Source organism: Lutjanus erythropterus, chromosome 19, assembly GCF_056507025.1.
Source record: "Lutjanus erythropterus isolate fLutEry1 chromosome 19, fLutEry1.hap2, whole genome shotgun sequence".
NCBI classification, from domain to species: domain Eukaryota; kingdom Metazoa; phylum Chordata; class Actinopteri; order Lutjaniformes; family Lutjanidae; genus Lutjanus; species Lutjanus erythropterus.
The window spans coordinates 28,856,778-28,882,801 of NC_139335.1; the positions used below are offsets into that span (position 1 = coordinate 28,856,778).

The 26,024-nt window shown below is 38.9% G+C and overlaps 1 protein-coding gene across 1 annotated transcript in view; it reads right to left on the bottom strand.

Annotated features, from left to right (window-relative positions):
* Positions 1-419: 419 nt before the first annotated feature.
* LOC146310056 (Na(+)/H(+) exchange regulatory cofactor NHE-RF2) overlaps positions 420-26,024 on the bottom strand; it is a 58,322-nt gene continuing 32,717 nt past the window's right edge. Inside the window, exons 3-6 of the mRNA XM_084743482.1 lie at positions 18,285-18,512; positions 2,661-2,814; positions 894-1,012; positions 420-774 (exon numbers count right to left, since the gene is read on the bottom strand). Coding sequence (XP_084599608.1) covers positions 616-774; positions 894-1,012; positions 2,661-2,814; positions 18,285-18,512 — 660 coding nt within the window. The 3' untranslated portion in view covers positions 420-615. The remainder of the gene's footprint in view (positions 775-893; positions 1,013-2,660; positions 2,815-18,284; positions 18,513-26,024) is intronic.

Below are 26,024 nucleotides of genomic sequence, written 5' to 3' on the forward strand. Positions count from 1 at the left end.
ATCTTCTGCCACAACTTTGGGCTTCCTCTGATTGATGGGCCAAAACTCCCACAATGTCCACAATCATACATGTCACAGTGTCCATAAAAACAGCCCATGATGATGGGATAATGCTCTTTTTTTTAATGGTGGTTTATACTTTTTAAATATAAAAATAACTGTCTCCCACATTTGTTTGAAATAAGTCTCTGGGAGCAGGGAGAATGGAATGATCAGAGAAAAAGTGATGAGGATTTAGGCAAATTGTGAATTGCAACACTCTCATCTGATATAAGCACGTTTATAAGAAGCTTTTAAGATGCTCTTCCTTCTGAACAGTGTGATTTTAGCAAAGTATGCACAGTTTTTGCAGTCTGTCAGCACTTTGAAGCAGGAAAAGTGGCTTTTAAAGAGTGTCTGAAGTGGCTTAAAAAGTCCATCGTTTTTCATTTTGTCACATTTAATTCCAGGAACAAAAATATCTTCTGTTGTTTGGGGGATGTTGGTTCTTTCTCTGAGAAAAAAAAGCAATATCTGTGTAGTAAGAAGGAGATTCTCCCACAACACAAACTTGTCCACACGGAGAGCTCATGTCTCTGTCCTTTGGTGTTTGAAGTGTCCTCGGAGGGGAGCGTCTCAGAAGTTGCTGAAAAGCTCGTATTTCTTCATCCAGTCCATCTGCGGCGCCTTCTTCTTTTCTTTGGCATGGAGCTTCATCTTTTCTTCCGCCGCTGTGGCGCTCAGGCCCATCTCGGCGAACGGGTCCAGCAGCCGGCCGCCGTCGTCGTCCGCCAGCTAGACAGGCGACCGTGACAGAGGATGGAAGAGACAAAACAGAAGGGGTTGATGGTAGTGACTTTCATGTGAAGGATCAAAGAGCAAACACAGCCCCGTGCACGAGCGCCCACACCCACCTGTGTGCTGTTGCCCTGGCTGCTGAGGTCAGAGTGTGTGGACCTGATGGACTGCGTGGTGGAGCTGCCGTTGATCTGAGGGTTGGGGGAGCCGTTGGATATGGACGGACCGTCGTAGTCTGCACACATTGAGACGCCCACAGATCGTTGTGTTACACACTAGTATAGTCTTTGTAATCTGTATACATATTCATTCAAATGAAAGAAATCTCAGCCAACACAGAAGGTTTACAAGGTTTGTTATAATGTAACATCGTTCATCCTCGTTATTTCAGGAATCAGTTGAGAATAATATTTTCCTATTATAATATTTTCCTTGACATTGCCTAGTGAGAGTAAACAGAACATCTTAACACTTTATTTTACAGTTCTGAATAAATTCCTCAGAATTTCTTGGGAGGTTTCCCAGAAGGAACTAGTTTATATCATATTGTACTGTTTACTTCCAATTCATCGTTTGTGCAGCCTACAAATATTTTAGTCTGTGCGCAGCAGGTCAGCTGGACCAAAAAGAACAAAAAGATTAAATCTGTCTCAAAACACATGAATGATGAATAAATGAACAAGACTAACTAAACTGTAAAATAACAGAAACAGCCAAACTAGTTTTAATATTTTATTTATTATAATTCTTTTAATTTAATTCTAAATTAGTTGCAACGCCTGTTCCAAAAAAGTTGGGATGCTGTGTAAAACGTAAATAAAAACAGAATGTGATGATTTGCAAATCCTTTTTGACCTATATTCAATTAAATTCAGAACAAAGACAATATATTTAACGTTCAAACTGATTAACTTTACTATACACTCATTCTGAAGTTGATTCCTGCAACATGTTCCAAAATGTTTACCTCTGTCTTACATCACCTTTTCTTTTAACAACACTTTTGGGAGCTAATTGTTGAAGTTTTTTTTTAAAGCTTACTTTTGGGCATTTTGCCTTTATTTGATAGTGACAGCTGAAGATATGACAGGAAAGGGACTCGAGAGAAAAGGGATGATATGCAGCAAAAGGGCCACAGGTGGGAGACGAACCAGCGGCTGCAGCAGAGGACTGACAGCCTCAGTGCACAGGACACACGTCATACCAACTGAGCTACAGAGGCGCACCAATTGTTGAAGTTTGGAAAGTGAAATTATCTCCCATTCATGCTTGATTTGCAACATTAAGTCCTCAACAGTCCAGGGTCTCTGTTGTTGTATTTTGTGCTTCATAATGCACCACACATTGTGACAGCTACCCATAATGCCATGGGCACAAACACACACCCATACCGTCACAGATGGTAGCCTTTGAACATTGTGCTGGTAACAATCTGGATGGACCTTTTTCAGTTTAGCCCCAAGGACACGATGTCCATGATGTCCAAAAACAATTCAAAACGTGGACTCAGCAGACCACATCACACTTTCTCCTTAAACTGCTGGAATACTTGTCCATACAATTTTTCCTTTACCTTTTTACCTTTTGAATGTTTTACAGGTGTTTTTTGAACTTTCTCAGTCTTTTGTTGCCCCTGTCCCAACTTTTTTAACCATGTTGCAGGCATCAAACTCACATTGAGTGTACAAAAGGTTTACCAGTTTGAACATAAAGTATCTTGTCTTTATACTATACACAATTGAAAATAAGTCAAAAAGGATTTGCAAATCATTGCATTATGTCTTTATTTACCTTTATCATTCTTCTTAGGAAGAAGTAAAATGTTACTCAGACACGCTAATCACAATAAACCACACATAACCTTTGTGTTAGTGCTGTCCCACCTTTGACGTGGTTGATTGTTGGGACAACCCCCCTCCTCTTGAAGTGCTCGTCTGTGTCTGGATCCACCACCAGCAGCCAGGTCTCATCTCCACCTTTCTTTATGAAGGCCACGACCTCTGCATGCCGCATGCCCTCGATGTTCACACCATTCACCTGGAGAGCACGGAGACAGGAAGTTGAGGACGCACAGAGGGACCGGTCTGTTGTACCTTCCTGCTGCTCCACCAACACACTACACACTATGACAAACATGACTCTTAGCTGATTTTCTATGCTCTCTGGCAGCCATAGTGGGTGTAAACAAAAACTGTGTCAAATCTAGATTTGGCCATTTGAAGAGACTTTGAAGTAATGACCTGCAAGCTTAGAATACCAGTGTGTAGTCATGATGTCTGGTCTGATAACAATTTCTGTTGCATATGACTTTCATTACAGTAAGTATGGATACAAGTACACAGGTAAAGTTAATTACACAGGGATTTAGCAGTCCCTCCAGGACTTTGTGGGCTTTTGGGGGGATTACTGCAGCCTAAAATGCCTGATTTCAACTTGAAGGCAACTTGTTCAGGCAGAGTAAAACCACACTCTGTTCTGAGAGTTCTCAGTAACCTTACCCAGAATTTTTGTTAGTAAAATTCTAATAAAATATGATTTATTTGTAAATGAAGTATTCCATATACCTGTGACATATGTACCTGTGACAAAATAAAAAAAAGTACAAAAAAGTTTATAATAAAATACTGAGCAGTTGTACATGTTTGGCATTTGCACTGCGGACTGCTGTGATTGGTGGAACTCGTGGAGAGCTGCAATGATTGGTCAAATTCACAGGGATTGGTTGAAAATGCGTTAACTGTTACAACTGCAGCATTACAACATGAACTGATTTCAGCACCGTCACACCCTGTTGAGAAAAAAACTAAACAAACAAAAAAGATCAAATTTGGAAGTGTCTGCTTCCTGTGAGTAACAAACCCATTTCGACCATGAAATTAAAATTTTAAAAGTCACCTTTTCCATGGTGTGTAGATAGTTTCTATGTCCATAATAGAGTTACTGTAGTTTGTGTCTTTCATTAGTTTTTATTATTATGAAGTTTTTAAGTTTTTCTATTCAGTTGTTTTCAGTTGGTTTCCAGAGTGGGTTTGCTCGTTTCTGCTTAGTGTTCATTGTTTAAAAATGTTTCATTTTTATTAGTTTTAGTAGAAGTTTTATTGTTTTCATTATTATTTTAATAGGGGGTGTAGATTTAAGAGGTTCAGAGCAGCTTTTACAGTACAAGCACATGTGACTCACAGTCATGTAGACCAGAGGTTCTCAGCCTTTCTGAGTCGTGACCCACCAGAAAAATCAGTTTGGTGTTTGCTGCAGGGGTGGGAAGTATCGAAGTACAAATACTTAGTCACTGTACTTGACTTGAGTATTTATTTTTCTCACAACATTTTACTTTTACAGTCAGTAGAAATGTTCTTCAGAGGGCAACTTTTAACTTATACACTTTAAGTACATTTCAGAGCTTGTACTTTTTCACTTTTACTACCCTAAAGAAGTTGAATCAGTACTTCTACTTTTACCAGTATTTTTTTTCACAAAAGCAATACAAGTACTTCTACTTGAGTAAAGTATATATGTACTTTTGCTACCTCTGCCAGATGACATCATTGAAACAGGTGATGTAATGTAAAAGTCTGCTTCCTGACTCATTCCACTCTTCTTGCCATAATATATTATTTTCGTTTATTTTATTCTCTACAACCCTCTTGTGACCCACAGAAACTACAATTTCACGGCCACCTTGAGGGTCTCAATCCCCAGTATGAGAACCACTGATGTAGACATTTCAGTCTCAGTAAACATATGTACCAGTGCCTCCTCATGCTTGATGTTTTGAAATACTTGACCAAACTGACAAAGCCTAAAACTAAAGAGATTTCTTTTTGTTTTATAAGTGCACACTATCATTTCAGTTAGTTTTCACTTTTTTTTTTTTAACTTCTATATCAGTTAATTGAACAGTTCTAGTTTAGGTTTAGTTAACTATAATAACTTTGGTCCCTGGAGAGTTTTTTTTAAAATTTATAATCATAAAGAATTTCATGTTTTCATGCGTACAGAAGTCCAAATAGTGAACTGAAGCATTAAATAGGTCAATTCCTTTTAAATACACAATGTATGGGTGAAGCAAGCTGACTGCCTGTCTTACTGCCAACCAAACCCCACTGACATATTGCTCAATTTAACCTTTATAAACATCCACTTCTTCTAAAAAATGTTGCTGATTTCTAACAACTCATGAACTGACACTTTCATTTGGTGAACATTCTGTATTAGTATTAATAAATGTGAAACAAATTTCAAAGGAGAATATGCTGCTTATCTCTGATGATGTATCATGAACATTTTATGATTTAGTACAGTAAATATATTACATATATCTCCTTCAACATCCCACTTCCTCCCCCAAAAAATGCAGAATACAAGAACAATTCCAAAACCTGTGGGCACGGCCGAGCAGTACGATTCCTGCCTGAGGGTTTCCAGATATTTTATATAAAAGCCTCTCCATGTCAGGGGATTTGAAGAGTTACATTCACGTTTATTTTCAGTAGAGCACCTGAATTACACTACTTCTAGTGTTGCCCCCTTCAACGTGGGAAAATGGGAGGGACACCTTGTTAGGTGTCAGAGATTTTGAATGTCATTTTATTTCCTGCATTCTGGTGAATTTTTCTGCACCAGTTTGTGCTTTTTATGCATCAATTTCAAAGTCCTATGCTGCTCTAAACATGAATGTAAAGGAAACAGTGCAAATAAGAGTAAAGCACAGTTGCATCCGTTATATTAAGGATTCAAACATCAGATTGACATTTGGTAATATGCTTGGTCTTTTCAATTTTTTCAATATCAGACAATCCTGTGTTTTACAGGACAGGTGGCAACCCTACTTACTTTCCCATCAGTCATTGCTGACACGCTGGATTCAGTGCTGACACCCTGTGCTACCTCATTCATCCAGTAGGTGGAGCCGTGGAACAACATACTGATCATACACTGTTCAGCATGACTCTCAGAGAGCCTGCAGCACTCTGCACAATGTTACTCAAACTTTTGTCATTAATCATGAATTGTTCAGTCTTCACAGATGTGCATGCAGCTGTAGGAGTTTTGATTCACCACATTAAAAGAAGACTTTCAACAACAATCAGAAAACATCAGGATGGGGAACAGCAGAGCAGCGGGACACGATGAACATGTGTGCATGAGACCAACCATCTGTGTGACATTGCCCTTAAGCCTCTACACCTTACTAGCAAGAACAATAGCCTGTTCTTGCTCTTATCTGGATGCTACGTGCATTCAGAGACCAGCGTTTCAACAGCTTTGTCTCGACCACGGCTTCTCTGAGGCAGGCAGCGTCGCACCGCGCCAAGTTAGTGTTGGTGCACAATCAATTATTGATGGTTCTCCTGGGCTCCGGCTATTGTTCTGGTTTCAGGTGTCAGAGTCCTGAGGGGGAATTTGTTTAAAATTCACTTCTTATGACAAGACAGGACATTGTAAAGCAAAGTGCAAACTCTTAAAATCAGCTGAAGTAAAGAGTGAAGAGAATAAAAAACTAATAGGTGCAATGAGACAGACTTTAAGGGTCTGTTGGGAAGGAAAAAGAAGATCGACAGAGAGATCAGCAGGAAGACAGCACTACAAATGAGGTGGAAGACGTGGAATTGACAGATGGAAAATGTCTTTGGTCTGTCCTTTCTTCTCAGGATGCCTGACAGACAGATAAGACAGGCAGACAGACAGGAAGACAGACATTAAAAACAGACATCAGTCAGGCAGGGACGCAGACAGACAGTTTGATACAGAGAGAACAAGCATCTTTGTATTCGGCCAAACAACAGGTGTTGTGTCATGTTTCACAGCCCTTCATTAACAGTCCATCCCACACAAGACAATACACTGTCCTCTCTGCGCACTGGGCTCATTAATACATGCTGTAGGAACAGTGCGGGAGCTTATTTCTCATGGGACTGTTCCTCAGGGAACCTCTTGATACTAGCGTGTGTCTCATTAAAGGTGCAGCCACCTGAAGTCCACTGGCACAGTTTTGATATGGTGTGTGTGTGTGTGTGTGTGTGTGTGTGTGTGTGTGTGTGTGTGTGTGTGTGTGTGTGTGTGTGTGTGTAAGAGCAGTTAAAGACAAACCCTGGATTGATCAAAACAAACCATTTTAAATGCAGTGCAACATCTGTGAATATGACACATGTGACTTTTAAAGGAGAAATCTGTAATATTTTCACTATAACAAATCATAAAAAGACCATGTCATCAGAGATTAAGGAAACATGCTAGGCTGAAATACTCGCTTCTTTGACAACAGTACCCCAGCTGCAGTATCCTCCTTTGAAATTTCTATTCCGGTCCATAACTTGTGTTATTGGTTGCCTTTTACACATTAATTACACAGCAAATTTAAAGCTGAATGTTTGCTGAATGAGTTAGTGTCTGTTTATGAGTTGTAAGAAATCTTTATTAATCCTTCAGAAGGAGTAGATGTTTATAACCGTTAAATCGAACAATATCTTAATGGAGTCTGGCAGGCAGTCACTGAACTCCAACTCCAGAATGTGTATTGTCAGAGCAGTGGGCTTTTGTTTTCAGGATAACAGGCTTAACTTTTCTTAAGTTATAAACAGCTGACCAACTTGCAGTCACATTATAATTTTGCACTCGTCTTGCACTCCTGCAGTGTTTCTGCAGCTTGCTTGAGCTTCCTTGAGTCTAGGGAGGAGCTGGCAGGGCGAAGACACTTGTTTCAATCATAAATTGTATATTAAATAGGATTTCAACATATGTATACAGGCCATGGCTCCAACTTGATATTTGGGCTGCTGTACTCATTTTTGGATGTTCAACTGTTACATTTTGCTCCTTAAACTTTTTGGTCTCCGGTTTAGTCTTTCAGCAGGTGAAACTGGACATTGTTGAACAAGCTGTAAATAGATAATGCATGACTCTGAAACTGCATCTGTTTTCTTAAATTAATTGTGAAATTCCTTTTGGTGGATAAATTGGTGGAAATTAAGTTAAGGTCCCAGAACAAATGTCATGTTCTTCCAGTGGAAAGAGTGAGTGGCCCATTTGTCAACTAAAGAAAGGTTTCTCAGTGATGTCTCAGAAAAGGAAACAATTTCTTGGTCAGGGTTTCCCCCTGTGTATTGCAAGCCCACCGAGCTTAAGAATTTAGCATTTTCTTTACATCTAACCATAAATTTCTCTGTTGGAAACATAGATAAAACAGCTGGAAGGATTTCTGCTGGTTAAGAGAGGTGAAGTTCCTCCCCCTCCCGTGTCTCCCATTGGGACCTTAGCTTGGAAACCTTATGTACAGTAGTCAGTGTTGAGAGATAAATAAATTTTTGATCTGTAATTAGTTAGACATACGATGTTTGTCAGTTTTTATGTAAGATAATTTTACAAGTCAGCCTAAAACAGACTCTTAAGTTTTGAAAAAGTTTTCCCAACTACAAATCTTTTGTTGAGATAATTTGCTTTTCCTCTATAGAATCTTTGAGTTTTAGAACCTCTTAAATATGTATTTAAAAAAAAATCAAGTGATCCAAGTAAAAGTGAGAGGTTAACATCTCGAAATACATGTTTTGACTCTTTCAGTTTCTAAAACTCAAAGATTCAAGCTTTCCGGAGGAAAAACAAGTAAATTATCTCAACAAAAGATTAGAGGTTGGCAAAACCTTTTGAAGTTTATTTCAAAAGAGAGTTTGAGTTGGTGCTCAAAAGTCAAATCTATTGTAGCACACTGCCTTGAAATTCTGAGTTCTCTCAGCTCTGTTTTTCTTTTCTTTTCTTTTTTTTTTCAGCATTTGTAAACTGTAAAAATATGTTGCTTTTTACTAAGGTGCTGTGCCTTTTCCTCTGAATTTTGATGGTGGCTGGTCGTTTTGAGTCACCGCAAGTTAGCTATGGATGCCGAATCAAAAAAATGTCTTCAAGGAAAATTTAATAGTTGTGGCTCCAGACAGATTTCTTTTCTTTTTTCAGCCAAAAATGGCTCTTTTGATCCTAAAGGTTGCAGACTGTTGGTCACCCTTTGTGAATTGCCATGTTGAATTATGGGCTAATATTTTGTTGGCAATGTTCAAGACCTGATGTTTTACAGTGTATCATACATGCTGCATACAGGCTGCAACAATAGTAGCAGCAAAAGTAGAAGAATATGCAGTACTGAGTGAAAAAAGTTACAGTTTAATATAAAGGATACAGTTCATTATCATTACCAATGAACACAGCACTGCGCCCTTTCAAAATAAAGGTCTGATAATGGTTTAATGGTAAGCAAAATGCTATTTTTGGTATTTTCACATGAAACTTTTCAGTTGGCTGCTCTTCATGGTCAGATTCTTTCTAAAACTAAACTATAGTTGTTGATTTTTAAAAAATATGTGTTTAATTAATTACTTACTTAGAACAACAACTTATGTAGTAATATTTTCAAATGTCCAGTCAGCCTTAATATACTGTAGGGCTCAATGAAATCTGTGTATGGATTTTTTAAATTCTCCACAATTCCTAACATGACTGTGTTATCACAGAAACTATAGGGTCCTCCCTTACTGCTGCCATCATGAAATCCAGATGATTCCAGACTAACACCTAGTTGCAAATAAGTCTGGCAATGCAATGGTAGGAGGACCATCAGAGAAAAAGTTATGGGTTCAACAAAACCATCATGAATATTCGTACAAAAGTCTTTGCCAATCCATCAAGTAGATGCTGAGATATTACGCTGAATCAGAGAAAAATGTGACCTGCTGCTGATGCAAAATCATTAAGGCTGCACAATTAATCAAATTTTTACTGAAATCACAATATGGCTTCATGCAATTTTCGGAACACAGGAGTTGCAATATTTGCTAAAGGCAAAATGTGTGTAAAAAAACTTTTCTACAGATTCTACAGACTTAAAAAAAACATCTTCATTTGGTACAGATTCCTGCATAATAATCACACCCATAGTCATTTTAACATGTTATTCAATCAAAATAAGAATAATGATGTAAAAAGGATTCTTACATCTAATATTGCAAATCATATCTCAAGTGCAATATCAGTCAAGATATTTTTTCAAAATCATTCAGCCCTAAAAGTCATTAGGATTCATCCTCTGGGGATCCTGAATGTTTCTACAAAGTTTCATGAGAATTGTTGTTCAGGTGTTTCAGTCTGGACCAAACTACTTGAGAAGTGTGTGTGGCACACTTTTGTATATTCATTGATGTCGTCCACAAGTTTGTGAGTGGTCCAGAGTGTGCACTGTTGAGCGCAGGCAGAGCAGAGAAACTGACGAGGCGTTCACTGGCGTCTGCCAAAACATCGGCAGAAAGCCGAGCTCTCACCACGGCCTTTACAGCGCTCGCTGCTGATACACCTCCAGTGTAATGGGGCGTGGTGAGAGAAAAAGACAGCGAGAGACAGAGAGGGAGATCTGTCATGGTTGTTCACCTCTCTAACAAGCTGCTGACAGATAACACAAGCGCTGTCTTGACGCATGGACAGAGACGGTTGCAATTATCAGCATGTATGCACACACACAAACACACACACACATAGCAGCCAACTAACTCAACGGGGCTCCTACTGGGATTTTTCAGTCCAAACAAAACTAAAACACTGAGATAAAGTTATTAAAGGGACATATCACAAACCAAAAATACATTTTTTTTTTTCTCCTGGCCTATAGTGCTATTTATTCATCTAGATTTCTTCAGTGTGAGTTGCTGAGTTTTGGAGATATTGGCTGTCTTTTTTCAAAAAATCATGACTCAGTTACTCAGAATAATTCACCAAACTTTGTTTCTATTAGAAAGAAAGTAGTTCCGGTAGATTCTGCTGCCGAAAGAAAGTAATTCCTACATGAAACTGCTCACAACAAAGTCTGGGGATTATTTTGAGCAACCAGGTCATGATTTATGGAAAGAGACACTACTATTGCGGTTTTGGTGCTTTGAGCACCACAGGACTAGTGCCATCTAGTTCCATTGTATTGGAGAGAAGACAGAAATATCCCAAACTCTGCAATTCACACCAAAACAGTATAGATGGATAAATAGCACTACAGACAAAAAAAAAAAGTTTAAAAAAGGGGGGGACTGTCCCTTTAAGCTGGCACAAAATCACATATTTATCCTAAAGATTATCTCAAAGCATCCCAACAGGAAATTAAAAACAACAAAAACAGTCCAAAGCTTTATGCAAACAGTAAACATTTTCCTTTTCACTCATAAAATATACACAAATACTTTCAGTGAATACATAAGTAACACAGAACAGCATTATAGGAGCAATGTGCAAAATATGGCCTGTTTTTAAATTTAAAATATTCAAGAAAACTGACATCAATACAAGAATGTGAAGAAATAACACCTGATGTTACTTCAAAGGTGTCCATGAAATTAGTATGACCATCTCATCTCCCGTAGGTCCACTTTGGAGATGAATATCACAAGCCCTTTTAGCTTGTATAATCTAATCAATAAATAAATTCACAAACTGTCAAGAAAGCAAATATTCTTACATCTATTGTCTGTAATATTTATAAAACTAGACAGAAACAAAGTGAAATTCATGAAAACCCCTGCATCAACCAACAGCTTTGGTTTGGTTGAAATAAATCCTTAATCCACTGTGGTACAAGTGAAAATATTCTGTCCCCGCCTGCTGCCCTCATCGCTCAGACCCCTGAATCACCTCAGTACAGTATACCCTGTTGTCACTTTTTGTTCAGACACAAACGGGCAACTTGAAGCCAAGACTGATTCTCACAAGATCTCTTGAATCCAGCTGCATTGCAAACTAAATTTTTAAAATGTTGTTCCTTTAAATATCTTCTCCCATATTTTGCCTCTTAAGAACAGGTAAACTAGGGCTGCAGATAATTAAAAAATCTGTGTTATTTCCCAATTTAAAAAAGCAGCAAATGCTCACATTGGTGAAGCTGCGATTAGGAAATATTGATTTTTTTGCCTTTTTTTTTTTTTTTTTTGAAAAACAACTTAAAAAATGTTGTTGTGTTCAGGACGTTTCTGGGTTTCAGACGGTTTGTCAGTGTGTAGCCCCCGGCCAAAAGAGCATGCAGGTTTTGAGGACAGGACTCAATAAAAACATAGCAACCAATGGTAACATCCCATTCTCCATCTTTTTCTGCAGCTCTCTGTCTGTGAGAGCTGCACAAAAGAGTTTTACACACACACACATACATACACCAGCAGACTGAGGGTCGTTTCAGCTGTATTCACACAAAATCCAGCGATGTGTGGTGGTGTAGGCTTGTTTATTTCTGTTTTAGATCAGAGAATAACTTTTTATTTCTTAGAGTAACTGCTTTGTCCTCGCTACCGATTATCAAAATATTTGCTGATTAATTTTCCAGCTTAGTTCCTAAACTAAGCCAATTGTGACAGACATCATCTATAATTTGTACTCTATATTCAGATCTTTGCACATGTACAAATAAGAGCCTTCCAACTTCATTTCCTTCGTTTATGTCTCCATGGAGAGATGTGACTGTTAATGTGATCAGTGACCTGCAGCAGGATGTTCCCACACACTCTCACCAGCTATCTAATGTTCCAGTGGAGCATCAGAACATCAGCATTTTCTAATGCCAAGTCTAACACTGAAGTGTAATCAACAGCATTTTATCACTTTCAGACTTTTACTTTGACAAACAACTGTAGCTCTGCTCGCTGGTCCGATGATAAAAACGTTAAAATCATACTGACGTTTATCCATGTTGTAGTACATTAATGATCTACTATCTATGGTTCAGTGTTTCCCAAATTTTTTTTCTAGTGAGCCACCTTTTAAAAATGATACACCATCGTGACCCAATTCACAACAGGCCTTATCAATAAATCTGATTAATTAATTTGTGCATAAATGAACATTCCTGATCATTTTTACTGCACATACACATGTTAAATACTTTATAAATGAGAAATAAATGCATGAAGGCTGAATTACCAGATCACCTCTGTTTTTTATTTTCTTTCATCAAAAAAACAAATCTCAAAAAAGTTGAGAAAACTCAAAATTTCAAGGCAACTTGCTGTATTAAATTGAGTTTTGAGCCCAGCTCACACTCTTAAGTTATGCCGAATCATAATCTTTAGTTGAGATAATTTGCTTTTCTTCTTTGGAAAAAAATAAATCTCTGAGGTTTAGAAACTCAAAAATATGGTAGCTACTAATAGCTGTCAACCTGATTAGTTATTTTCGTGCTTTAAAATTAAATGGATTAAATTGAAAATATTAAATTATTAACCATTATTGACTTTCACTTCAATGTGTTTACTCAATAATTCTTGAAATACAATATTTGATTGTTTCTAAGTAAATTATGTCACCTAAATATTATTAGTTGGTGAAACAATTTCAAACCTTGAAATTTTGAATTTTCTCAACTTTTTCATTTTACAGCACGGGGCATTTTAGCCAACTTCATAAATGCAAATAAGTGCATTTAAGGAGAATTATCAGCCTGTCATTTTTTCCCCGTCACTAATAAAACAAAATAGACATTTTGATGCTTTAGAAAAATCATACTGCAGATATAAATCTTACATTTGTGGAATTTCTTCCATAGTCTTTCATTTCACTACCCAGTCTCTGGGAATGACTGATTGACATTATCGTCACCAGTTTCTGACTGATTTCCTTCTTTAAAGCAGAAATTGGCCTCCACTAAGTTAGTTCACTATGATCAGAAAATCAAATTGTGATCTAAAATTGCTGTTGACACATTTCATCACCTTTGTAATTTGTCCTCTGGCTTGTAACAGCATCATCTTTGCAGAAATGGTTTGACGTTTTGGAAAATACACTTATTCGCTTTCTTGCTGAGTGATAGATGAGAAGTCCACTTTCAAATATGCAGCTGGCGAGGATTAAGAATTAGCATAAAGAGCATAAAGACTGCAAACAGCAGGGAGCGACAAGCCTTCTTAGGGCCAAGAAGTAGATATAATTAGCGGCACATAACCAGACATAAAGCAGCTAATTGCTTTCATCTATCTGATTGAAACAGAAAAGACAGGCGGGACATGACGTCAGGAGGAATTTGATTTGAATGTTTAGAGGTCAGCGTGTCATAACCTCACATACCATACGGTTGCTAGCTAACTAACCAATGAGCTCTGTGCTGCTAACAGCTAAAGACTGATTGATGAGTCATGAAATTGTTGATTGAAACTGGTTGGTTTAAAAATACAAAAACATAATTGGATTTTGAATACAAATAAAGTTTTGTTTTTGCCACAACCTATTACATGGAGTTTTTAACTGGTTATGAAACAGTCTCATGTAATACTGATGCCTCTGTATGGCCTGCATAAACAAGATCATAAGGAAGAAGACTGTATTTCTTCATTATTCTTTAAAGAATTTAATTTTTTACATTACATTTTGTCCCCGAAAATCAACACAATATAAAAGCTCCTTGTAGTAGTTTTAAAAAGATGCACAATATGACAGTAAATGAGGTCTAAAGTAGTTAAAAGGGCATTTTTCACTTCATCTTGACTTAAAAGAAATGATAATCTGATAATTAGTGAGTGTTTGTTACTTTTCAACAGAACCAGCTGTTTCCCTCTGTTTCCAGTCTACATGTATTTACTGTACAAGAGAATGGTACTGATCAAGTATTGATCCTCTCATCTAACTCTCAGCAAGAAAGGAAATATATATATTTCTTAAAATGTGAAAATACTGTGTTAATGTTTTCTGTATTTCTATTTAACAGGTCTGTTGGACATTACAGAGTGAAGACACTGTCAAAACAGACCCTTCTCTCACCTGCAGGACCATGCGACAATAAATTCACCTTTTTTTAAAATCAATTTTTGAAAATATCTTTTTATTGCGTCATGCGAGTCTCTGCAAGCTGATCTTTCCTGAGCTGCATACCAGTGGAACTAATAAATGCGTGGAAGATGACAAAATGAATAAAAAAAAAACAGAAGGGAAAATAGGGATGAAATAATAATCAGGATGTTTCACATAAATATGAGATCAGCATATTTCTCTATTATTGGGTCAGCACTGTCACGCACAAGTCAGGAGCACAGCCTCTGATTGGCCAACAGACTCAACCCAAGGCATCTTGGGATTGCAAGCTAGCAATCACACTAACAACAACAACGACGACTGTTTTCAAGACAGTAAAATTGATAAATAACTAAACAACGCCTCCAAAAAGACCCCGCACTTAAAGGCTGGAGTACAAAGCCTCTGAAAGGCACACGATCACACGGGGGCCGAAGTTGCAAAGCTACAACGCTAGCATTAGCTTAGCTTTTCTCAGCTTACCTAGGGGCTAATCTAAACTTTTCCAGCGACTGGAAAATAACTGACTTTTCTTGGTCTTTTCTTTGGTCACTGTAATTGTGAGATGAAACGGATAAAAAATGTATAAAACATGCAAAGTCACAAATATGTTCCTTTACATTCTGGGGTGTCCTTCACGAACTCTGTTTAACCTTACTATCAGACCGTAGTGGGATCCAGTTCGGCCTGCTCTGCAGCCTGGTCTGGACCCTGATCTACAGCCAGTCAGGGCAAAGGTCATGGGAATGAAGGGTGAACTCTGTGTGTGTACACTCAGATGAAAAACTAGCTATAATGAAAATGATGATGTTACTGCAAGCGAGGGGAAAGTTGACTGAATATCCACGCTCTTTGTCACCCATTGCCTCACCCCTTTTGGGGATTTGAACAAATTACCTTCAGCTTTTATGTGACTGCTTCTTAAATGTCTGTCTCCTCCTTTCAGTCCTTGCATCTCGGTTCTCAGCACACACACACCCTCTTCCTCTATGTCTCTCTATGCTCTATAAGAAGAGACATACATAAACACACACTCCTCCCTCCCTCTTCCCCCGGTCAGCCCTGTCAGTGAGGACTGAGTCCAGGCTTCAGGTCCTGTTATTGTTAGAAACAGGGGCCTGACAGTAGACAGGAGTGTGACTCTTGCCTTTTTAATTACAGCTGTGACAGTGTGTCTATATGGGGTCACATCTGGATTAGGTTGGGTGTGGAAGAATGCATGAAATGGGGCTTTAAACTTAAGTTTTTAGATTCTCCAGCTATATTTTAAAATTCAAACAAACTATAATTAATGCTAAGTCTAGCTACTTTTACTTTTTTTTGGATCAATCTAAAAATTTAAAAACTTTCTTCTTCCAGTGGTGGGAAGTAACTGAGTACAAATATTTTGAGTATTTTTCGAGTATTTATTTTGCTGCAACTTTTTACTTTTCCTCGCTGCATTTGAACACAAATATCTTTACTTTCTGCTCCTTACATTTTAAAAGTCTGATTACTTAAGTTTAAATGCATTTGACAAGAATGATTGATAATATATATTCTGCATCACTACGTACCAACTTACCAACAACAAGACCGATTTCAGTCTAAATGGATGAAACAATAACATGTCAAGAAAAAAATGTTATAGAAGACATAGCGAGACCTAAAAGATGTAACGACAAATACAACATAACAAGACAAAAACAATGTAATGAGAAAATATTTTAAAAAAGATAAACACAACACAACAAAATAACATGATGTAAATGATTTAACAAGAAAACATAATTAAAGATGTAACAAGACAAAAACTACATAACAAGAGAAAAACAATAAAACAATGTAAAAATGTAACAAGACAAAATTGAGCTACAAGACGTTACAAGAAAAATTCTGTAAAAGATGTAACGAGACAAAATTTAATTAAACGACATAACTGGAAAAAATATATAATGAGAAAAACTACGCAAAAAGACAAAAACAATGTAAAAGCCTTTTTTACGTGAGTACCTGTATTTCTTCTTGAGAAAAGAATGTGTACACTTTGGCTGCCTCTGTCTCAGGCTGGGTACTGAAACTTGGTGCCAACATGCCACCTATATGCCACACACACTGTCCACTGAAATAGTTGCCCTCTGGTGTAAATGTTGAAGGCGCATCACCAAATGTGACTAGTTAACATTACGGCAACACAAACGCCACATAGCTCTGACAGCAGATAGATCTCTGTTAGCTAGTAACTGCTGTAAACCAACAGAAAGAGGCCTTTCTATGAGCATAAATCAATAAGTTCTAATAGCAACTACTAGCTACTTTTCCTGCATGCATGCAGTGGTGTGTGTTGGTGTGTTATGGAGTAAATGCATGCACCTGGAGGTAACAGACTGAATGGCTGTGTCAAGATGTGGGCACGTGCAAAATCAGAGAGTGTAGGCACACAGCAACATGCATATATAGTACAAACACACCTACATGCTTCTCCAGAGTGGCAACATGAAGTTTACATGAGGCCTCTGGAGTGATTTTCTCACACCCAGTCGATCATACTATTCTCTGACATGTACCAGACTAACCCAGAATCATTTATCAAAAATCACCTCATTAGCCTGTGTGCATCTTTCATGATCTTGTCATTCTTTTACCCGGCTCTGCATTATCAACCCAGTGCACGTACGCATGAAAACACATAATACTCACTCACAGCTTTGAGCTTGACACTGTACTGTTCAAATTCCCTCAAGCTTATCACCACTGTTGTGGAGGATCCCCCTCACCCCATTAACTGCTCCACCAGCCACACTCATACTGCATCTGTTTATGTCACACAAATATCCGTATCCGGACCTGCACCAGAAGTTGTCAGGAGTCATCTGGGCCCCTTAATTTTCTGTATAAAATTGTTTTCTATTGCCATAATACTCTTCATGTATATATTTAGCTGCCAACAAAATAATGTAACATTTTAAACACTTCAACTTATAAACATGATATATGTTATGATGGTTTATGATGGTTATGCCATTGTTAGACTATCAAATCTTGTAAAAATCATCAGATTATTGGTGTGTTATGAGCTGACGGCTGTGTCATCTTGGGAGTCTTTTCACCAATTCTGCCTTTGCAGTTCGATACTTGAAACTGAAATCTCATTTCGATCGATTTCCTATTTAATACTGAGATTATGACACCACTATATGAAACCCAAAATAAAAACAAAACAAAGCAGAAAAAAAGAAGAACAAGTGATTCTAAATAGTCTAAATTAAAGTTGTGTCTATTTCATGCTTTTTAGTTAAAACTGGAGGTTGTGTAAAAAATTTGAGGAGGTCCAGATGAATGTAAAGTTGGTCTGAAGTGTCTATGATAAAAAAAATAAGAGTTACTGACAAAAATCCGAAAAGCTCCTTGGCGATTTTGCATGCCTTTTTGAGACGGTCCCTAATTTCACAATTTTGCTCAATCCTGTGGGGTTTTTTTTTCAGCTGAGAAATATTGCAAAAATCAGTCTCGACTTCTGTAATGACACGTCTCCAGCTTTTTGCCCAGTGCATTTTGTTACCTTTGTTTAAAAGGTGCTATATTATAAGAAAACTTTATTTACTCACAGGATAAATATTGAAAGAGTTGAATCTGACAGTCAACAAACCTGACCCAGAGGTAGGCTTTACTGCAGGACTACTGTATTGGATTGCATCATACTATCAGGTGCTCCTGTTCTGATCTCACTTGGCCCCTCCTACCTCAATCAGCCTGTCCTGTGGCCGGAGCCCGGCGTGGTCTGCAGGCGATCCTGGGTCCAGGGAGCGGATGTACTGTCCCGGCCGGGATCGATCACTGTGGAGGTTAAAGCCGTAGCCCATCTCGGACCGCACCAGGTGGCACAGGCGTGGGACGAGCTCGGACGGGTCGACCTGGGGCCGTGACTGGGTTTGGGCCTGGTTCTGGGCTTCGGCCTGGGCAAGAGCCTCCTGAGGAAGAATGAAAAATGTGTGCACTTGTCAGTTGTGGCATGTGGGAATCCTAATCCTTTTTGCTGGTTCCTTTTAATTAATGGTGCAACAAAGAGTAAAAAATGTGAATAAACCACAAAAGCTGCAATTTCATGTATGTGCTCATGCCCCCAGTTGGGAGAAGCAGAGAGTGGCATCAGCATGGAAACCAAGCAATGAACTGCAGTGGTCAGCATCAGAATTTTAGTCCCTTAAAAACATCCACCTAAAAACAATGAATGTCAGTTTAAGCATACACTACATTTAGAATATTTTCAACACTTTACTTTGCTGTCAGACAGCCTTTTCTGACTGGAAACAACTGCTTTTTAAGCCAAATACCACTCTATCCAAACCAACCAAACTCCATGGGTGAATTCAGTCATTTTACCTTGCAGAACACAGAAGTTGCTGGAGTACTGCTGCCTCGATTTGTCATTTTAACTATTACTGTGTGACTTTGGTGAATCCGAACGATCCTTTTAAAACACTGAAGTCACATGATAACACAAACAAGCTAACACATCAAGGCAGCGGTAGATAAGCAATTGCCATGTTCTGTGAGATAAAATTAATGAATTTGCCTATGGAGTTTGGTTGGTTTGGAGATAGCGATATTTAGCTTAAATAACAGTGGTTTCCCATCAGAAAAATGGCAAAGTAAAACAATGAAAATATGCTAAATATAGTGCACACTTACAACAGATCTTAGATGGACCTTTTTTTAAGTGGCTGCAGATCCTGTCCACAGGACATGCTGGTGTCTCTGTACTACAATCACTATCAACAAGTACCTCATAAACGCAACATCACATAATCAGAACTATCCCTTTAAAGGAGGTTTAAATGGTGCAACACATGTAGAGAGATCTGCTGTTTGCAGAGCGTGTGAATACGGCAGGTGACTAAAACAAAGATCTGAGTCACTTTGGTTAGAAAAAACACCTTTCAAACCTGTATGTTTCATACAATACTGCTCCACTTCAGGGACCTAATGATTATTGTATTGAAAGGGAATGCAATTTTACCACACCATATTCAATATATTATACTATGAGCGAGCTATAATAATAGTCGTTTCTTTATTTTATTCTCCTTCTTATGTTTTCATTTTGTGTTGTCATTCAGTCGTAGAACATATAAGATCAGAATTTATTATGCAGTGTGTTTCTCTCTGGACTGAGGCTGCACATTTGCAGCACATCACTGACACCTCTAACAGCCTGCATAAAGACATTTATAGAACCTGTATAATTGTGCCTCGAGCTCTACAGTGTGATCACACTGATTCACCACCTACACACCGGGGAGAAAAAAAAAAGTGCAGTGAGAGGAATGATAGCACGGTGGCAGAGCTCTGTAACCTCAGCTGCTATTAGCTGGGAGAGGTAACAGACAGGTAGAGCGGGTGTCAGGTGAACAAATACCTGTCTACGTACAGTGCACACGCTGCGTGCATAGGACAGATCTGCAATCATATTACGCAACGTGAGAAGTCTGTTTCCACTGCATATGTGAAGCTGCCATCATGGTCCAGCTTGCGCCTGCTAAAAATACATATGGAGTATGTGGGCAGGCAGTGAAAGAGAGAGAAACAAAGGTAGTGAGCAGAGAGGAGAAGATGGATTATGATTTATTCTGATAGAAATGAAGAGGAGAGATTTTTTTTTAACTGTTTTTTAAACTTATTATTGCAAATACAGCTCAGCACTAGAACTACGAGTGGCCATTCCATCTTTTTTGTAATATATAATAATCTCAGAGCCAAAAATTCTTATTGTGGTTGTCTCATTGTTGCTAGATCACCCTGGCAGGTGTGTGGTGTTAAGGACTAGACACAAACACCTTGAAGAGGTCACTCAGTAGAGTGCAGATCCCCCACCAGGCAACAGGTGGTGAAGCACCTACTGCAATGCCACCACAACTTTCAGATGCAACCAGCAGAGATTTGCAAAATTCTGCCAACATTACGTGACCTCCACATTCATGAAAACAGATTTCAAAACTGAAGTATTTTTTGATCAGCAGCCGGCTGAAAAGACTGAGAAGTCAGCTGTCAATGGTCGTATAAAACAGAGCAGTCAAAAAATAGAATTACTGCCTCACAGTTGTACGTCTGCACCAACCAGTCAAGTCCAGACTCATCATATAATGTATGTACTGAAGGCTTTAAATGAATTTAATATGGAACTTACCACTATATTGACCTTTAACTTTGATGGAATTTAATAAAAGGTATTAGGTGTTATTTTTTTTGGCAGAATGTAAATTCTCACTGTATGTATGTATGTATAATTCCAGTAAATAGATTCCAGGTAGAAACATGCTGTCTTCACTTAGAGACTATTTTTACAGAGGAGGACAGAGGACTGATAGACAGCTGAATATTATGATGTCACAATGAAGTTGACCTTTGACCTTTTGGATACAAAATGCCATCACCTCATCATTTTCTCCTTTTAGATATTTCTGCGTAATTTTGTCCTAATTTTAGGAATGAGTTCCTGAGTTGTGGCCAAAAATGTGTTTAGCAAGGTCACAGTGACCTTTGACCTCTGATCACCAAAATCCACTCAGTCCATCTTTGAGTCCAAGTGAATATTTGCGTCAAGAATTTCAAGCATCCAAAAAGCATCCAAACATTGATTTAGGATGTGAACCAACTTCACCATGAGACTCAGCATCATTTGAAGCATGGCTGAATCCTCTGTGGCCGTCATTCTTCTAGCTGACATTTTGTTCTAATACTCTTCAAAGTATCATTCCATGATTATGACTGTTAAATTGAGCAAAATGTTAATGGAGTTTGGCAGGCAGGATCAATGTCCTTATCGACAGACTACTGACACTGATAAACAGCTGATCAACTTACAGTGTGGGACTCGTCATTGCTTGATTTTATCAGTTTAGGAGGTTGTGTGCATCTTGCGCTCATCTGTCTCTGCAGTGTTTGGGGAGGAGAGGGCAGGGGAAACAAGTTGCTTCTACTATAGACTTTAAAATACACTCTCTGCCTCCAACTCACTATCTGGACTGCAGGACTCTTTTTTGCATGCGCACTGGCTACATATTGTTCCTCCATTAACATAGCAATGCTAGAATAAAATACATACTCATTTAGGAAAAGGCAGGGTCCTATAGTTATGTGCTTTTTTAAGCAAATTTATAATATTGCAAAATTTAAAAATGTCCTTGGTAGTTCTAGTGTTCGGAATCATGCCTGAGCCTTGATCACCACAACAGTGCCTTCAATTCTACCACACGACCGTAAAAAAACAACACAGATGGCAACGTATAATTTCATTTCAGGCACTGAATTCTTTAGGGGAGCAGCGATATGGGCAGCTTGCCCTGAGAAGAGAGGGAGAGTAACAACAACTCTTACGAATCCCTCTGTATCCTCCTTTTCCTGGATGGAGAGGGAAGTGCCTGGGTTGGGCAGCAGGCATAGATCTTAGGGTGGTGGGGAGTGGGGGGCTGGGAGTTTGCGTGGGAGGGATAGAAAATGAGATGCAGCGAAAGGACTGAGAAAGAGAGTTCAAGAAAGGAGACAGCCGAGTTAAGGGTATGTTCAGAGAAACAGGCAGATAAACAGAGAAGCAGAGCACTACAGAAAAATCAACACGACAGAAGTTTCCAGTTAGCGACGATGGGGAGGAAAAGAGTTTGCAGTGGAACTTCTCTAACATAAACAGTGAGAGCTGCACAGCTGGGACTCATTATGTGGGGGAGACGCAAGTGTCTGCCAATCTAACCTCCGACCGCCTCTTAATGCCTGTCCACACCCCACCCCCCCCACCCCCTCCGGGTCTGTGCCATCTCTTAGTCTGTGACGTGAGTGTGCATTCTGGACACTTCTGATTTGGTCTTCTTGTGATGTGGGTTTGATCTCTACAAGCTGTGTGTGTTCATTTTCATGTTTTCAAATGTTCAAGGGGAAGTGTCCCCTCCGTCCCCCCCTGGGATCTGGGCCCACTTTATTTTAATACTGGGACTAACTAGCAAAAAATGCTGGTGCTTTATTTCACCACATTCTTAAATTTAACTTAAGGCCCATTTCTGACAGGGAAAATTTGAACAAAATTTTCTGAAATTTTGATGAAAAATAATTATGCCATTATTTATCTTTATTTCATAATATATATCTTATTTTCTCACCACACACTTTGTAGCTTTAACTAGCACAGGGTTCATCACTTCTCTGTTTAAAAAAGTGATACACTTTTTGTCACTGCATCTGTGGGAACGTTTGCTCGCTAACAGTGACAAAACACCCAATGTTGCATTGTGATTGGTCTGGTGGTATTAAAATTGTAACTGGTCATTTAAATTATGCAACTTAATTTGGCTTTTTTTAATTAACGTGAAATCTTTCTTACAAATCCAAGTTAAGACTCTTCTATGCAAAGCAAAAGCCATCTATCAACAACATCCAGAAACACTGCCGACTTATGTGCGCCCGCACTCATTTGAGATGGACTGATGCAAAGTGGAAAAGTGTCTTTGTGGTCTGATGAGTCCACATATAAAACTGGTCTTGTGAATCATAGATGCCGTGTCCTCCAGGCTAAAGAGGAAAAGGACCATCCAGGGCCCCGTTTCCCAGAGCCTTCGTAGCGCTACGTGTGTCGTATGTTGTATTTTAAGGTCTCCCGGTTACGGGCTGTTTCCCAGAGTTGGGACAACTTTAAGGAAGACCTTAAAATACAACTTACGACACACATAGCGCTACGAAGGCTCTGGGAAACGGGGCCCAGACTGTTACCAGCCCTAACTTAAAAAAACTCTCACATCTTTGAAGGCACCATTAATGCTGGTAAGCACATACACGTTTTGGTGAAACACATGCTGCCATCCAGACAACGTCTCTTTCAGAGATGTCCCTTCTTATTTCAGGACAGACAATGCCACAACACATTCTGCATGCGTTACAAGAGCGTGACTTTGTAGTAAAAGAGTTCTGGTACTACACGGACCTGCCTGCAGAGACCCCGGACTGTTGAGCTCTTATTGTTATATATCAAGCAAGAACAAGAAAGAATTTCATTATTAAAACTTCAACAATTTGTGTCCTCAGTTCCCAAATGCTTACCTGATATAACACAGTGGTAAACTGTTCCTGGCCCAATTCTTATCAGCTATCAAACTGAGAATTAGTGTATAAAGTTTAATAGTTTTGACATGAAATAACTTTTATAACCAGTTTTTGTACTTATTCAATTGAATATAGGTTGAAAAGTCTTTGCAAATTGTTTTTATTTCCATTTTACACAGCATCCAAACTTTTTTGGAATTGGGGTTGTATTTATATTTTAATCCAACCATTTGGCAGTACCACTGCCTCCAAGGCCCACTAGATGGCACTCTGAGGCCCACAGTTTGAGAAAGGCTGAGAAACTCTAAAAAGGCGAAGTTGGGAGGTGCAGTTCTCAACCAAATTGCAATGTTTCAGTGTTATCATTGGCTTTAGCTTATGCTAGCTAGCTACAGCTGATACAATCAATCAGCAAAAGTCTTTTCAGCCAGCAAAAATCCATCTTTTTGGAACAAGAAGTCTGCTTTTGTTTACCTTTGTGTGAAACCAAACGCACCTTGTTTCAAAAATTACAAAGGAACAAAAGAGGGTAGATTTAATGTAAGTGTGCTGCAGGGCTGAGTGTCAGTGATGAAGAGTGACAACATACGTGTGTGTGAATTTCTTCTGCTGTTTACTCATGGTGGATGGATGCAGATGCCTGACTTTTGTATTAAGGCTAAGACTCTGTCACCCAAAGAGGCTCTGCAGAGTTGCCACACGACCTCCACACCAAGCGAACTGTTGTAAACATGTTTTTTTAAACTTTGGGTGTTGAAAAGTTCATGGTTTTTGCGAAAAATATTTTGATGAGAGAGGAAAAAAAAGAGATGTAACATTTTCCGCCTTTGTCAGCAAACGTAATCAGGAAAGCGGTCAGTTATCAGCATATTCCAAAAACTCCAATGGGAGGAGAAGCAGTAGGAGCTCCAGGGAAAACATAGTTTTGTTCCAGGCGCTTGAACATTACTCAAAACAAGTTTGCATGGAAACTTCTGCAATAAATCAGATTTTCTATAGGGAAAATATGGAATATTTCACACCCACAGCTGGACATTATGGAGTTTGATGGCCCAACAAAACACACACACACACACACACACACACGTCCTGACCTCAACACCCTGACTGTAGCACACTGAGAGGATGTGCTGTCAAAAGGGACAAGTGCCATCCCATGAATTCCTTCAGTTTCCTGTCACAATCAGCCTTTGTCTCCGTCAGTCTCTGTGAGTACATGTGGGGGAGGGAGCCATGTACACAAGACTATGTCTGTGGTTGGGTTACGCAATTTTGATTACATTAGAAATTCAATTTTTTTTTTTTTTTGCTTAATATATTGCATTGTGAATTGTTAAGAAACTTGAGCTCAATTCAAACACATAATTCACTGTTCAGTAAACACTGCCCTACCGCAGCTTAGTTACAGTTGCTATGCCAATCATAGCTTTCAGTTTTCACACGGCACATAAGGAGTTAATGATAACAGGGACAGATATACCACTTGGAAATTTTTGGTAAGGCTATTTTTCCTTTCAAACAAAGTTCAGGCTTTTCTTTTCTAAGATATGATAAACTTTATTGATTGCACGGCAGGGAATTCCACTTCAAAGTGGCTCAAGGATAGAAAATACAGATAGAAAAGGAGCCCGCCATAATCAATAAAAAATATAAAAGATGGAAGAAACTTACACAGAAACTATATACACTATATTGACTTTTATATAGACCCCTTATCTTACTCCTGGTGCAAAGCTGTTGCGCTGCTGGCACAGGTTGCTCTCTTACACCAGTGCATTTGCCATTTTTGCCACATCTGCAAGATAGCAAATGCACTTGCACCTGGTCTGTGCAGCCATGGGCGGGAGCAGCAGTCTAGCTGTCACCAGCGACTGTTAATTTTTTTATCATCATCACATTTTATCATCTGTAGCTAGTTAACTCATTAAACTAATGTTAACTCTCCAGCTGACTTTACTGTAACTTTTTGTGAAGTTGCAGGTCTGTACTGTAAAGGCAGGTCACGTGGGAAAGTGTCTTTAGAAGGGCTTGGGAAACTAACACTACTGGGAGCTACACGATGATATAAAAACCTCAACCGCCTCCCCAAAATAATAACCCCACCCTTTAATTTGCGTGTCCATCTGTGCATGTGTGTGTTTCCCCCTGCATGCGACTTCTGGCGGTGGCGGTGGCAGTTGATGAAACTCGATCGCACCTTGTTGAATAATTGAGCGGCGGCCTACTGCAATGGATGGATCATGACCGCTGTTAACCCTTTCACAGCCAAGGATCACTGGCTCACCGGTGGCCCACGGTGTGTTTGGGCACGCATGCATGGGCGTGTGCATGTGTGTTGATATACATGTCTTTGACTTGCCACAAAGAACCTTTAAATCCAGGGTGTGTGTGTATGT